The sequence below is a fragment of the Macaca fascicularis genome, chromosome 15 (assembly GCF_037993035.2).
Source record: "Macaca fascicularis isolate 582-1 chromosome 15, T2T-MFA8v1.1".
Classification (NCBI taxonomy): domain Eukaryota; kingdom Metazoa; phylum Chordata; class Mammalia; order Primates; family Cercopithecidae; genus Macaca; species Macaca fascicularis.
The window spans coordinates 100,183,625-100,200,068 of record NC_088389.1 but is presented as its reverse complement, the minus strand read 5'-3'; the positions used below and the strand labels follow the sequence as shown (position 1 = coordinate 100,200,068).

The window sequence follows — 16,444 nt, the reverse complement described above, 5'->3', positions numbered from 1 at the left end:
GAAAGGGTGCTTGGAAAGGGGTTGTGTTCCTTGCTTTCTCCCCATCAGCATTGCGTTCTGATTCTCCACGTTCTAATAAATGAGTCACTTTGGGCAGTGTACCTCCAATTCCATGCTCTGTGTTGTGTTTTGTGCTTCTGTGATGCTAATGAAAATGAACGGAGATTAGTGCCTTGCACATAGGAACTGCTTTGCTAGTCAGTGAGGTACTACGAGTATAATGTACCCTTATACAGTGCCTGGCACACATAGTAAGCCGTATGTAAATGGTCACTATGACTGTTCTTAGCAGGTAATGTGCTGTTACAGAAAATCTGCTTGTGCTCTTAGCTACATCTCTTAATAGGAATTAAAAGTGGCTTTGGTTTTTCTCTCCCACAGAGCTAAGGGCCAGTGGCCTGGGAATGAGTGTGGGAACACCATCAAGGAATGGATGGACTTAAATGTAGAAATGAATAAAAGACTCCCTCATTTTTCCAAATTGTAATGCATTTCATTTAAGTACAGTGAGGCTGTTTCAAAGGAGGAAGAGATAACCTCTGTTTTTAAGTCAGCTTTATCAGATAAGAACTTGTTTCACCTTACACTGGTGTAGTTAATTGGTTATTTATTTATTTATTGCCTTTGGGACCATGACTTCAGAAGCTTTTTGATGGTGAGAAATGCATTATTTTTGTGGCCTCTGATGATGACATCAACCTCTGTTGGAGTAGATTGCTGCTGTGCAAGGCTCTGGGCTTCGAGTGACCCAAGTCTTCAACCTATAGATTTAACATGGGTTAAACCGACTTGGGGCTGGGAACAGAAGGGCTTTGCCTGTGGGAAAAGAGAGAACAAAAATGGTTAGAATATTTGAGCTGATGGTTATCTCAAAATATTTCATTGGTATTACTTGAATCCATTATAAATATGTATATAAAACAGTTCATTAAGCCCAGGCTATTATCATTTTAATGACATAATTATGCCCCTACAATGCCATGATAACTTTCTACTTCACCACATTAAAGAAATACAAATGTGCATTGATAATATAGTTTAAATTGAGACTGAATAGTTATGGATTTCTTAACCAGTTTCGATTTTTTGAAGCACAAACATATCTTGGGGCAAGAAAAAAAACTAATCATATATTTGGGGTTTTTAAAAACCATTCTAATGTGGAATGAGGTTAATCTAAAATAACTTGGATCAGTGAGGGAAACAACGTACATTGGTGTGAGAAAAGAGATAAAGCTGGATAAACCAGTAAGCGTAAGTGCAAAGCTATTTGAGGACAGTGGACCTTGAGAAGTAATGCTGCATGTGTTCAGACCCACTCTCTGTATAAACCTGTTTTTTGCTTCCTTTTCCTCTGATACAAAATGGATGTCTATACATGCTTCCATTTATTCAACACGTTTATTGAACTCCTGCTATATATTTTATGGGGTCTCCATATGAGGAACTTGGAGAGGAAACATGTAAGCTGATGATAAATCCTGCCTTTGTGGTGCTTATTAAAATATTGTACTTGAAATATGATTACTGTCCTATAGCATTATATTTTTATAACATAGAAGGGAGACAGTGAGGCACCATAAGAATGGTGCAAACAAAATGCATGCAGACAGTTCTTGCAAGAGGGGCTTTCCTTTCCCTTAAGAGAACTAGGAAGGCTGCATGAAAGAAGTACTATTTGAAATGGAGACGGACTGCTGGAGCTTCCTGTATGTGAGGAGTTCAGCCAGGAGCATAAACAAAGACGCTGAGCAGAAATGCAGGTGATGTGCTGGGAACAGAAAGAAGTTCAGTTTGGATTGATGAAAGAGAATAGGAAGTAGAAGAGGGGAAAAAAAAATAGTAAAACAGTTAAGGCCAACCCTTGGAGTGCCTTAAGTGCCAAAGTAAAGACTCTAGAATGTGTTCTATCAGCAAAAAAGAATGACTAAAGATTTTTGAACTGAGGAATGACTTGTTCAGGGCTTGTTAAATCTGCATTTTAAATGAGAGTAAATAGGTGCTTAATGACAGGTGTCTGGTGAAGAAGTTCATGAGCTCTTAGTGCTGTAGTCTCATGTAGCATATTGGCCGCTTAGTCACTTAAAGAATAAAAACCAAACACCTTATTCTCAGGTTCTCTGTGTTGTTCTACATATGTGAAATTACTAAATAACTCAGTCTCAGATGGATTTGGCAAAACTGTGTAATTTTTAAAGAATTATGTTCTGCCCTTCATTACCATGAATTTCTGTCACTGAGTTTCGTTGGAGAAGAGAGGCCAACAAGTGTTGGAACTCATTAAGGTTGGCTAGGGCTTGCTGGGGTATTTCACCGGGTGTCCTAATCAGCAGTGTGCCAAGGTCGTGTGTGAGCTATGCTATAAATTAACAGTAGAGGCATGCATATGCCCTGATTCTCTTTTGTAAATCAATCACTATAATAGCATCACCCTCAACTCTTACATTTGGAAATGCTGTCTTGGTCGGGGGATAGTGGACATGCCAGAAGTTGCACACAGCAGTTGTATATACCCCCCAGCCTTAGCCAGTAATGAGCTATTCTTACCGATGGACCATTAAGAATGTTGGCGCTTATGAATTAATGTAGAATCTTGGTATGATTTTATAGAGCCTTTTTGCTTTTCAATTTTACCCGTGAATAAAATTTTAATAAGGAAGGAAACGAGATGAAGAAAACATCCTCGTGGGCGTTTGTTGTCCTTGTGAGCACTCTCCCAGAGGGCTGAAATAACTTTTCTAACTGTTCAGATCATTAAAAGACTTGAATGCTTTGCCTGTGCCCAGGCACTGAACCCACCACTGGTGTGCATTATCACCAATTCATCCTCATGGCAACCCGGGAGGTGGGTGGTAGCTGTTTCCCCATTTCTCAGAAAGTATCAGAGAGGATGGATGACCTGCCCAGTATCAGAGCCATGAGTGGTAGCCAGAATTCAGACTCTGATCTGCCAGATGCTGGGGCTTAAGCATTTAATCACCTTACTATCCTGAAACATAAGTTACCTTGTTCAGCCACAATATAAAATTAAAAACATTTCAAGGGGCTAGGTGCAGCAGTGGCTCATGCCTGTAATCCCAGCACTTTGGGAAGCTGAGACAGGTGGATCACTTGAGGTCAGGAGTTCGAGACCAGCCTGGCCAACATGGTGAAACCGCATCTCTACCAAAAATACAAAAATTGACTGGGTGTGGTGGCGGATGCCTTTAATCCCAGCTACTCGGGAGGCTGAGGCAGGAGAATGTCTCGAACCCGGGAGGTGGAGGTTGCAGTGAACTGAGATTGCACCACTGCATTCCAGCCTGGGCAACAAAGCAAGACTCCATCTCAAAAAAACAAAAAAAATACATTTCAGGGGAGAAATTAAATGTAATTTTGTATGTAACTGTAAGTGTTCCCTGGAATCACACTGTGCTTTTCAAAATGGATCCTAATATAGGAAAGCAGAAAATGGTGGCTTTGAGGACTAAACCCATTGTCTTAGGAGTTTATTGATTTTCAACCAACAGGCTTTATTCCAGGGCCTTTGGAGTCCCAAGCGCTGTGATAGGAGATGATTCTGTGTCTCCTCCACTAGAAGGATTTCTGGCCCAGCCAGTGTGAGTGACCTCCGCACCCCTTGCCTGTCTTGGCAGCCATCATGCCACACTTCAGCCACTGGGGCGGAGGTGCTCTAAGGAATCCCTGCATGTGTGTACCTTCAAAAAGCTGCTTAACATTCATTCATTTGAAATGAGGACCAGCATTCTCAAGGTATCGGTAAGAAGTGATTCAGTTAGAACTTTACCTTGAGAGCAATACTAAAAAATATAAATATAACCTTAGTTTATCTTTTGACTATCAACCTATAGGTTATAGTTCCAACTGTACACAAATTCTTAGAACAGAGAAGTAGTACTGATTTTATATGATGTAGTATTGATCTTAGTTATAACTGTTTTCAAAGAAAAGTCACTGAATCACACAAAATAACCTTCAAATCACATGTGACTTTTGCAGCATGTTCAGAAAGGGTCATCTCAATCATAAAGAGAAACCAATTTCAGTAAAAATATTTAAGGACTGACTCTGTTTTCTTAAGGGCCTTTCTTAATTATTTGATATTCTAGTCATTCTCTTTAGAAGCACCTCTAATGTTACCATTCTTTCCATTCATCACTCCTTCGCTAACCAGTGCAACCCCACCAGTTTCTCCACTGTCAACAGCTAGTTTGAGAAAGACTCCAACTTTGCCCTCTTCAACTTTATGCAGTTCTGCTATCCCTCTATTTATTTTTGCAATATTTGTACCTCTGCACTTTGTTTGCTATTATTTGTTTTTGTTTTGTTTTTGCCTTGTAACGACAGATGGTCCCAACAGTCAACAGAACAGTTGACAAAGATGTGGACCAGATAAATAGATGCTAGTGTTTGGGACCGTTCAGGTAGGCACTAATGTTGTGTCTTAGTCTATTTTCTTTTAGTTCTGGAGGCTGGGAAGTCCAAGGTGGAGGGGCCGCATCTGGTAAGGGTTTTCTTGCTGGTGGGGACTCCGCAGTGCAGGGCATCACATGTCAAGGGGGGTTCACGTGGGATGACCAAACTGACTTTTATAATAGCTCTACTCTCACAGTAACTAACCCACTCCCTCAATAACCCATTAATCCATCAATCCTTGAATGTATCAATCCATTCATGAGGGTACAGCTCTCATGACCCAGTCACCTCCCAAAAGTTCTGCCTCTCAACACTGCTGCACTGGGGACCAAGTTTCTAACACAAGAATTCTAGGGAACACACTCAAACGTAGCACATTATAAGTAGCCGGCTCATTTGTGACTTTCTGTGACGTTAAAACTTGTTTTCCTGCAGCTACTCAGACAGTGACCACTGTTTACAGAAGTCACCCTGTATTTGTAACCTATATGGGTTTGTCTCCCCTGAAAGACCAGGCATTTCTTGGGGGAGGCAGGGATCTGGGTTTATTTGGACACTGTCAACATTTCACTGCTGAATGAATGGCCCACATAGAACTCACTTTTTGTGTGTCTCTTGACTAGAATTTCTCCAAAACTCTTTCAATATCCCTGAATTCCTCTCCACGTCAGGACCCTGTTCTCTGAAATCCTGCCTCAGTCCTCAGGCCTTTCTAGAATAGAATGTTGTTCACTATCTATTTGGAAGGAGGCAGAACCCTTTACCTCCAGCTTTGGGGGATTCTTATTATCATCCCATCTACTTTTCCTAATTATAAAAGTTTCTTTCTTCAGATCCCCAAGGGGTAAGAGTGGTAACTCAATCCCTCATTCCTTTAGATCTTTGGTTCAACTCAGGAAATAGTTCTGAACGCCTATATTAGGCTTCTTCAATGAGGGGAGCAGGCCAGTGACTCACAAAAAAAAAAAAAAAGAAAAAAAGAAAAGAAGAAAAAGAAAAAAAAAATCCACTCCTGGGGCAGAGAGTAGGAGCTGAGCTGTAGCTGTTGGTAACACCCTGTGCTATCCTCCATGGGGCTCCAGCCACTAGTCCCTGCCCGGCTCCACAGCCTCGTTTCTTACCTGCCAGAGCTGTGCTGTTCCTCCTCCCTGCCTGTGTTTCCAGTATCTTCCCTGCTTTTCTGTCCCATACTACTCTATGAAGACCATATGGTGTTCAGGACTCAGCTGAAGCACTACCTCCCCAGGGAGCATTGCCTGATGCACACCCCTCCCCTCCTGCAGAACTGACCACTCCGTCTGTGTCCCCACTGTGCAGAAGAACATCCTGGCCACCTGGTGGGGGCCTGCCTCTCCATATCTGCCTCCTCCCATTCTCTGAAAACAGGTCTCCTTCCTCTTTGTTTCCTGGCCCAGTGTTAGGAACACAGATAGGCACTGAGATGTCTGTCGAAGGAACAAATAATAATAACTTGTGGTGGTGCTTATCTTCCCTTCAAACAGCCTGAAAGTTCCAGGATCTATTTTTATGTCTCCCCACTACCACGAGAAGTGCTGTCTTTGCCCTTAAGAGATGTTCAGACAGAATTAAAATGAGGCCGGGGACAGTGGCTCACGCCTGTAATCCCAATACTTTGGGAGGCCAAGGCGGGTGGATCACTTGAGGTCAGGAGTTTGAGACTAGCCTGGCCAACACGATGAAACCTCATCGCTACCAAGAATACAAAAATAAGCTGGGCGTTGTGGTGTGCATCTGTAGTCCCAGCTACTTGGGAGGATAAGGCAGGAGAATCACTTGAACCCAGGAGGCAGAGGTTGCAGTGAGCTGAGATCACACCACTGCACTCCAGCCGGGGCAAAAAGAGCGAAACTCTGTCACCCAAAAAAAAAAAAAAAAAAAAAAAAAAAGAATTAAAATGAACGTTCAACTTTGCCTTGGGATACTTTTATATCCTTTACCCACCTCTGGCTCCAGTGCCAATGGACAGGATGATACATTTCTTGTCTGGGATTCAAGAACCTGGTCTTGAGGCTGAAAGCTTTGCTCTGTGGAATCCCAGAGCTGTGGTAGTAAAACTTAGATGGTAGCTGTAGAGAATCTACTAGAACATTATCTGCAGAAGATGAGTTGTTAGCTTAAGGAGACCTTGTAATTATGTAGAACAGGGAGTTGTTGGTGAGTCATCTCTGCGTACTGCATCCTAGATAGACTTCTGGGTTCAGCACTTACCTTTGTAAACTCTTGACCCTGCATTTACGTCCCACCCTCACAAGCAAATGGTCTCATTTGCTTAAAATTGGATATCCATCCAGTGGCCCAGAAGGCATGAGACTCCAGAGAGAGATATATGTGACAACAATTTTACTTTTTCTATCATATTTCATTGCCTAAATTTTGCCTGCAATGTATTCTTTGTAAGTTAACAGTATTATATAAATTCTAGTTTTTTTCCTCCATTTTTAAGAGTATATCAAGGTGGAAGTTGCACGTAAAGGACAAAGGTCTTGTAAAGCAGACATTTGAGATGAGCTAAACACTAACACCATTGTTTAGGCTTCATGGGGCCATGTCTGTTTTGAAGCTGTTTGTCCACCCTTGACATTTAGGCAATGGTGTGGTGATTTTTAGGCTTCCATTAGATGGGGTCCTCTCTCATTTGGGGACAGCTTTCTGCATCAAAAGAGTGTCCTTGGAACCCAGGTGACAGTCATCAAAGGCAAAGACCGTTTCTCTAATTCAAAATGCAGATTGAGGCAGCAATCACAGCTCACACCTGTAACCCCAGTGTTTTTGGAGGCCGAGGCAGGAGGATTGCTTGAGCCCAGGAGTTCAAGACCTGCCTGGGCAACATAGCGAGAACCTGTCTCTACCAAAAAAAAAAAAAAAATGTTTTTTAGTTTAAAAAAGCTGCATATTGAATGTTCTAACGCAACACTAGAGGGATGCTGTATCAGAAAAGGGCCTACCATTGGCCACTGAAAAGTGAAGAAAGCATTGGGTGTATCTGTAACATATCTGCTGCCTATGCAAGCTGGAAAACATTGTAAAGCTAGAATAAATTGAAGCCATTTATTCAGTAAACATTTACTGAGTGCCTACTGTTTACAAAACCCAAGGCGAGGCAGTTGGAGGATGAACATGAACAAGACAAGGTCCCTACCTCCTGAAAGCTCTTGGGGGAGAAGGGGCATAACGCATAACGTGAACAGATAATTACACAGAATGGCACGTGGCTGTGGAGAAAAGGAATGTACTGTGAATAGGGTCTGCGGAAGCTTCAGCAAGATGACTGCTTTTGAGCTGAACATTGAACGTAGGAAAGAATGAGGGTGAACTTTCTAGGTGGAGGTGATTAATTGCACATGCAAACGGGAGGAAACTTGAATTAGCTCAAGCACGTGCCAAAGGCAAGAGCACCCAGGGTCTGCGGGGAAGCAGTCCCTGATGTGGTGGGTGTGGGTTCAACCAGAGCCTCTGCCAGGGCGGTGTCCACTGCAGGCTCATTTGTGCCCCCTCCCTCTATTCCATGTGGGTACTCAGCAGCAGTCACCTCACTTTTCTGTGGGGTCCGGGCTCCCTCTTCCATGCCCCTGCTCACTGTCTGTGTAACCTGTCTTCTTACATCATCCTAAGATCATCAGGTGCCCATAATGTTGTAAAGAATTTATTTTTAGAAGATTTAGAGCAATTAAGAAATAGGAAATGTGAGACTCTCTGGAGGATTGTTTTTAATGAAGGTGTGATACAGCCCTCAAACCATGCAATTAAAGAAAATCCAGCTACACCAGGTTCCCTGGGGGCCAGACCCTTAAAATCTTTGTGACAGAAAATTACTTGGGGGAAAAAATAGAATCGTGCATATCCGAAGAAGCTCTTCAGATCTGAAAAACTGGGGAAATTTAAAGGCATTAACTTCTCATGAAGACTTTACTACATTAATTTGGAGTCAGCCAGAGAGCAAAATCAGCAAATATGCACCAGCTCTCTTCGGTGCCAAATAAAAGTTGTGTGTGTTTCTTCTTGAAGGCATGCGGGGCTGCTTTATTGCAGCCAAGGGCTGTGGGGCCTGGGTTTCTTTATGCCAGCTGTTACCCTGGGCCTGCCCTCTTGGCTTCCCCACAGAGTGTCTGATGTCTGCATGTGAACATTTAAGGGGGTCGTTCGTTGTCCTCACCTCCCTGCCTAGAATCAGGTGTATGGGATCACAAGAAACAAATTCAAGTCTCACAGCATTATGCTGGGGTCATACAACTGCTTCATCTGAATTAAAATGAATTTCACCGCATTGTCTTTCTGTTCATTTGTGGCCCCCTATATTTTCCATAATTCAGACTTTTTGGAAAATGTTTATTTTTGTTTGTTTGTTTCACACGATGCTCACCAAGCTCCCCCTTGTCTATCAACGTGCCCCCACTGCCCCAACACCGGCACCATTTCTGTGTGAAACATTCTCCCTTTCCATGAAGATATTTTACTGATGTCTTGTGCCTCAGCTTCCCCAAGGGGGCTGGTCCTGAGAGATCAGACATGGGTTCAAGCAAGGACTAGGGTTATTTTGCTTCCTTTGCCCAGACTCACTTCCTCACGCTTCCTGAGGGAATACATCTGTGTTGGGTTTTTCTCTGTGTTTTATGCCTTTTGTCAAACATTGCCAACAGACTGTGAAGCAGCATAGCCTTCCTCTCAGAGGACCATCACTGCAGAATTCTTAAGCATCTCTGTGGCTCACCTGAAGATGCCTTTCATCTCCCAAGATTTCAGGAGCACACAACAATGTTTGGCTATAGGCCGAGGAGTGTTTTCCAGGCCTATATCAGTCCCATCCCTGTGCTTGCTTGTTTTATTTGCCCATCCATTCAGAAGATATTTATGGAGCACCTTCTGTGTACACGGACCTGGAAGCTTCCTATTCACATCTAGCGGGGCCTGCCTGCACAGGGAGCTGGGGTCCCATCAGCCCAGGCAATACCACATCCAACCAGGCCATTCTCCCTGAGCTGATTTTTCTTTCTTTCTTTTTTTTTTTTTTCATTATTATACTTTAAGTTCTAGGGTACATGTGCACAACGTGCAGGTTTGTTACATATGTATACATATGCCATGTTGGTGTGCTGCACCCATTAACTCGTCATTTACATTAGATATATCTCCTAATGCTATCCCTCCCCCTTTCCCCCCACCCCATGACAGACCCTGGTGTGTGATGTTCCCCTTCCTGTGTCCAAGTGTTCTCATTGTTCAATTCCCACCTATGAGTGAGAACATGCAGTGTTTGGTTTTCTGTTCTTACGATAGTTTCCTGAGAATGATAGTTTCCAGCTGCATCCTTGTTCCTACAAAGGACATGAACTCATCCTTTTTTATGACTGCATAGTATTCCATGGTGTATATGTGCCACATTTTCTTTATTCAGTCTGTCACTGATGGACATTTGGGTTGGTTCCAAGTCTTTGCTATTGTGAATAGTGCCGCAATAAACATACGTGTGCTTGTGTCTTTATAGCAGCATGATTTATACTCCATTAGGTATATACCCAGTAATGGGGTGGCTGGGTCAAATGGTACTTCTAGTTCTAGATCCTTGAGGAATCGCCACACTGTCTTCCACAATGGTTGAAGTAGTTTACAGTCCCACCAACAGTGTAAAAGTGTTCCTGTTTCTCCACATCCTCTCCAGCACCTGTTGTTTCCTGACTTTTTAATGATTGCCATTCTAACTGGCATGAGATGGTATCTCATTGTGGTTTTAATTTGCATTTCTCTAATGGCGAGTGATGATGAGCATTTTTTCATGTGTCTGTTGGCTGCGTAAATGTCTTCTTTTGAGAAATGTCTGTTCATATCTTTTGCCCACTTTTTGATGGGATTTTTTTTCTTGTAAATTTGTTTGAGTTCTTTGTAGGTTCTGGATATTAGCCCTTTGTCAGATGAGTAGATTGCAAACATTTTCTCCCATTCTGTAGGTTGCCTGTTCACTCTGGTGGTAGTTTCTTTTGCTGTGCAGAAGCTCTTTAGTTTAATTAGATCCCATTTGTCAATTTTGGCTTTTGTTGCCGTTGCTTTTGGTGTTTTAGACATGAAGTCCTTGCCCATGCCTGTGTCCTGAATGGTATTGCCTAGGTTTTCTTCAAGGGGTTTTATGGTTTTAGGTCTAACATTTAAGTTTCTAATCCATCTTGAATTAATTTTTGTATAAGGTGTAAGGAGGGGATCCAGTTTCAGCTTTCTACTTATGGCTAGCCAGTTTTCCCAGCACCATTTATTTATTTATTTATTTATTATTATACTTTAAGTTCTAGGGTACATGTGCATAACGTGCAGGTTTGTTACATATGTATACTTGTGCCATGTTGGTGCCCAGCACCATTTATTAAATAGGGAATCCTTTCCCCATTTCTTGTTTTTGTCAGGGTTGTCAAAGATCAGATGGCTGTAGATGTGTGGTATTATTTATGAGGGCTCTGTTCTGTTCCACTGGTCTGTATCTCTGTTTTGGTACCAGTATCATGCTGTTTTGGTTACTGTAGCCTTGTAGTATAGTTTGAAGTCAGATAGCATGATGCCTCCAGCTTTGCTCTTTTGGCTTAGGATTGTCTTGGCAATGTCTTGGCAATTGTCTTGGCATCTTTTTTGGTTCCATGTGAACTTTAAAGTAGTTTTTTCCAATTCTGTGAAGAAAGTCATTGGTAGCTTAATGGGGATGGCATTGAATCTATAAATTACCTTGGGCAGTATGGCCATTTTCATGATATTGATTCTTCCTATCCATGAGCATGGAACATTCTTCCATTTGTTTATGTCCTCTTTTATTTCATTGAGCAGTGGTTTGTAGTTCACCTTGAAGAGGTCCTTTACATCCCTTATAAGTTGGATTCCTAGGTATTTTATTCTATTTGAAGCAATTGTGAGTGGGAGTTCACTCATGATTTGGTTTTCTGTTTGTCTGTTATTGGTGTATAAGAATGCTTGTGATTTTTGCACATTGATTTTGTATCCTGAGACTTTGCTAAAGTTGCTTATCAGCTTAAGGAGATTTTGGCCTGCGATGATGGGGTTTTCTAAATATACAATCATGTCATCTGCAAACAGGGACAATTTGACTTCCTCTTTTCCTAATTGAATACCCTTTCTTTCTTTCTCCTGCCTGATTGCCCTAGCCAGAACTTCCGACACTATGTTGAATAGGAGTGGTGAGAGAGGGCATCCCTGTCTTGTGCGAGTTTTCAAAGGGAATGCTTCCAGTTTTTGCCCATTCAGTATGATATTGGCTATGGGTTTGTCATAAATAGCTCTTATTATTTTGAGATACGTTCCATCAATACTGAATTTATTGAGAGGTTTTAGCATGAAGGGTTGTTGAATTTTGTCAAAGACCTTTTCTGCATCAATTGAGATAATCATGTGGTTTTTGTTTTTGGTTCTGTTTATATGCTGGATTATGTTTATAAGCCTTATTTTCTGATATACTGTTTGACAAAGGATTTTTGAACTGTTCTAAGAGCGTCCAAGGTAGTGTTCAGATGCTAAAATGCTGAAATTTCTCTGAATTTTCAATAGCCTGTAGACTAAATCCGAAATATTTGAAATCTGAATTGACTAGGAAAATACAGGTGGTATGGTTTCTAGTCGTCAAAATCAGGCCCAGCTGCCTCTTTAAAAATGTGTGTTTTAATTTTTACTTTTCATTTGGATCATTTGGGGCAGGCGATTTTATAAGACATTTGATACCCTAAACATTTGGCTTCATCAGTAAGAAAAAAATGTTTTAAACATATTTGTGTAATATCCTTAGCTCAATTCATTTAGGAGTTTTGATATTCAACCTTTTCTGTATTTTCTTTCAACATTTGGCCTAAGGGAAATAACAGCCCAGAGCTATGAAATCTCCTTTGAAAGCATGGCAGGACTTGAAGAAGAAAGCTTGAAAACCACAAGTGTTTTATGTACAGTTGGCAGCTCCTTTCTAAGAGGTTTTCTCCCCATGCAGTGTCTGTTCGGTTGTGTTCTGTTTGCTTCTCTCTCCCGGCCCCTTTCCCCCGGCCAAGTGTCTGCCAAGTCTCTCAAGTTCTTACCGTGTTTCCTCTTGCTGTGTTCTAGTCTCCGTCTCCTGGCAGCTCCTCACCCTTGGGTGCAGAGTCATCAGGCACACCTCTTCACCCCAGTGACCCCGCAGAAGCCTCCACAAATAAAGAGGTAGGGTGCTGTTTTGTTACCAAGGCCATCGGGCCACTTTGCTTTACTGTAATACTGCTCTGTGCTTCCTAATACAGCATTCTACGGCGCTCCTGACCCACATTACCCTGGTGAAAACAATCCTGATTTCTCCTCTCCAGTGTGCAGTTCACCTGTTAAAGCCATGTCATCCAGTTTGATAGCCACTGGCTGCAGGTGTCTAATGAATGAATAAAATGAAAAGTTTATTTCCTCAAGCACAGTAGCCACATTTCAAGTGCTCAGTAGCCACCTGTGATGGCTGTCAGTGGTGGATACTGTATTGGAGAGGGTGGATTACAGAGCATTTGCATCATTGCCGGAAGTGCTGTTGAACAGCACTTGACCTTGGATACCAAAAACTCCACGTACAGCATCTTTCCTCCTGGCGTTACATGCCAGGACTTGCAGTTGCTGTGTGCTTTGGGAAATACGTTAGTTTCTTAAACACTCATTTATTTCAGGCCCAAATGCGGTATCTTTCATAAGAATAGAGTGGCCATATGTTCCCAGTTTACCTAGGGTATGGTTCCAGTCCACGCCTGTTGTCCAGGCAGCCCGCCTTATGAGCACGCCCTTCTCTCTTGCTGGTGCGGTGCTGTCTGTGAGAACTTTCCACGATGCTGGAAATGTTCCACTTCTGCTCTGTCCACTGTGGTAGTCATTAGCCTCATGTGCCTGTCAAACCCTGGAAATGTGGCCAGTGTAACTGAGGAACTGAAGTTTTCATTTTATCCCATTTTAATTAACTTAAATAGCCACGTGTGGCTGCAGACTGCCAGACAGTGCAGCTCTAAAGTATCCCTTTTGGACAACAAATTCTGTGGTCTCCTTGCTTATGTGGAACATTTCAGTGAGAAGATGCTGCTTTTTCCCACTGAGGTGCCTGGAGCTGAGAAAGGGCAGCCCCAGAGGGGAGACACTGCCTTCTCCTGTACCCAAGGTCCTTTTACACCGAGTGAACTGCCACCCACGCCTGCTAATGAGCCAACATCAAGTAAATGTTGGTCTGCGCCATAATCTGTGTGTGGGCTCAGCTCACTCTAAATATAGCTGCTCCCTCATCAACACTGAGGAGATGTGTTAAAGAGGTAAACCACATGATGAACGATGGTTTCCTTTTCCCTCATTTTGCTGATAATTTTATGTTAAATGCAATGAAAAAAACAATCTCTGTTTTAAACTGAGTGGCAGATCACTTTTAAAGGAAGTCTTAGTTAAAATTTATCCTTGAGGTACCCTTGAATACACATATATTTGCCATTAAATATGCAAAGGAAAAGTATTTTTATTAATCTGTTCATATTAAACCAAACAATCAAAGATAGACCTTCTCTGAAATGACCAACATTAGAATTTAGACTAGAAATATACTTAGGCCTCCTCTGGTCTTGAACCTCAGACCCTTGGCCATTTGAAGCAGGAGTGACAGGGGCACAGTTTCTGCTGTTCCCACTGTTCCACAGTTCGCTTCATTCTTACATCACATGGTTGGGTGAGAACGCATAGTAAGAAGAAAAAAAGGACAGGTGCCATGGTGGTAACAGTAATGAGCATTATCATTTCTTGAGCATTGACAATGTTCCAGGAACTGGGCTGAGAAAAATCACAGATAGTGTCTCATTTAATTCTTAAAATAATTCTGTGAGGTAGGTATCATTGTCCTCATTTGCTGGTTGAAGAAGCTAAGAGGTTGAGTAACTTACCTGAGATTGTAGAGCTCACAAGTGGTCAGCCAGGATTCAAATCCAGAGCTCATGGGAACCCACGCTCTTAACTGCCAAGATCTGCCACTCCCAGAGTAGAAAGTGTTCACAGGCCACAGACTACATGGACAAGGTAGCTTGTCTGTCATTGTTCCGGTTGCCCAATTGTGCCTCCAAGTTCTGCCCATGAGTCGATTTGTGTGACCCCCCAAACACAAATCCCAAAGATCTTAGCCTTTAACTTTTTAAATGCAGCTTTATTTATTCTTGAAAGTTAAGGATCAGCAGATGTTCATCTCAGTCCACGTGTGAAATAAAGGGCTAACCAGACATCTAAATATTCAGCATTTGATTATGCTTCAGATATAATAAGGCAAATTTGTTAGTTTCTCAGTCCCTCAAGACTTTGCTCATGTTTCTATATATCTTTAGAAATGATGATGAAAATCCTATTTGTGTGCAATAGTTAGAGATTCTTCCATTTCACAAAACTCTTTAAAAAAAAAAACATCTTACCACCCCAGAGACTAAGAAAGCTAGTCGTGAGCTCATGAGTAGAGAATAAGTGAATGTACCAAATGCTTTCTGTTGTAGCTCTTAATAAAATGGCAGCTTTTAGAGCTATTGACTAAAGTAATTCTTTTGTAGCTTCTGCTACAATCTGGACACTGTCTTTGAGATTAGCATTCAGAAAAGTATCCAAATAGAGCAAGAAAATGTGAAGTGACTTCTTAGATGTACCTGGAGGCTAAGCAATTTTGATTAAACAAACTCTCATTACCCCAGGTTCTAGTTACTTGGGACAAGGGTAGGGAAATGGTTGGGAAATAGTAACTTAAAAGTTTTTGGCCCCTGTGAAGATTCTAGCTTCCATCTGCATAACATGAAGTTATGAGGGTTTTTTTTTTTCCTTTAAACCAATCTGAATTAGATTTGGCTGCTGGCCCTTAACTGGGCCTATCTTCTCACTTAGGTAAGTGGAAAATACAATTAATGTAAAGCACTGCTGAAACTGGAGTTCTCTTTCCCCCGTCCACATATTCTGGCCTTTATTTGGTGTGCATTTTCTCATAAACGCATTACTAGCCAGTAACTTTTCATTCCTGGTGCACTAGGAACCCACCTACTTTGGTGTGCAGAGCCATTTCATCTCAGTGAGCACACATGCAGCAGGTTTACTGAAAAGCTGCCCTGTACAATATATTATTGTGTGATTAGTGTTGAATTGTCATTATACTGAATTGACCTGGAGTCTTATAACTAGGTTTCTTCAACTGCCCCAATTTTTCACAAAACAATTAAAACTACTATTTTTAGACTGTTGTCCAAGTATTAACTAAGTTATCATCCCTTTGCCATTCCCATCCTCCAAGGAAAGAGCACTGTGTTAAGTGCTAGGTTAGGGAGTTGCTCCCAATGACATCCCAACACTCACCCAGGGCGCTTTCCTCATCCAACCTGCCAGGCACCCCAGAGTCTACCATCTATGCAGGTCAGCCTATCCAACAGCTATTCAGTGCCAGATATCTTTCCTCTTAAAGTCATGCATTTAAATAATCACCTAAGACTGGGTAGGTTCTCAGCAATGAAATTCTTGGCCATGCAAATCTTACCTTCTACGCATTTTAGGGACTTGTCTTTAACAATAGCTCTCCACTCTCCTGTGATGCTTGTATCACCCTGGTCCAGACACACCAGCTACAAATTCTACTGGTAGAAGCAGGGGTGAATTTCTTTCTCTTATCTCAGTCAGTGTTACATCTAGGACATCTGCTTCTGAAAGGAACGTATGGTGAGTTTTGCTCCTCTGAGAGCAGGCAGTTAAGCTGCCATCTAGTCAGGCTCTAAAAGGTGTCTAGCTCATCATCTCTGCTTCCAACAGTGCTGTGAGAACACTGACCTTTGCTCTGAGGTGCAGAAGAAATTCCAGGGTCTACTGGAATTTACTCCATTATTGTGTTCTTATTCAGAAAACACACAATAATGATTTATATAATGGAGTTTTTCAACTAAAATAAATCAGTAGGAGATGGAAGAAAGAGATTTTAAAAACCTCTAGCACACATTTTTAGCACAGTGAGAGATCACTGTGGCAAAGAGTAAAATAAATT

At 41.9% G+C, this 16,444-nt stretch overlaps 1 protein-coding gene and 1 long non-coding RNA gene across 10 annotated transcripts in view; one reads left to right on the top strand and one right to left on the bottom strand.

Annotated features, from left to right (window-relative positions):
• Nucleotides 1-16,444, top strand: part of APBA1 (amyloid beta precursor protein binding family A member 1) — a 226,085-nt gene that overhangs the window by 170,946 nt on the left and 38,695 nt on the right. For all 9 annotated transcript variants that reach the window (XM_045373135.2, XM_005581889.4, XM_005581888.3 and 6 more), the window contains one exon: nucleotides 12,514-12,609. In XM_045373135.2, coding sequence (XP_045229070.1) covers nucleotides 12,514-12,609 — 96 coding nt within the window. The remainder of the gene's footprint in view (nucleotides 1-12,513; nucleotides 12,610-16,444) is intronic.
• On the bottom strand, nucleotides 533-16,085 carry LOC135967453 (uncharacterized). Its single transcript, XR_010581597.1, has 3 exons — nucleotides 15,947-16,085; nucleotides 14,334-14,453; nucleotides 533-816 (listed from the first exon to the last, which is right to left on the bottom strand). It is a non-coding gene; the product is annotated as an uncharacterized lncRNA (long non-coding RNA).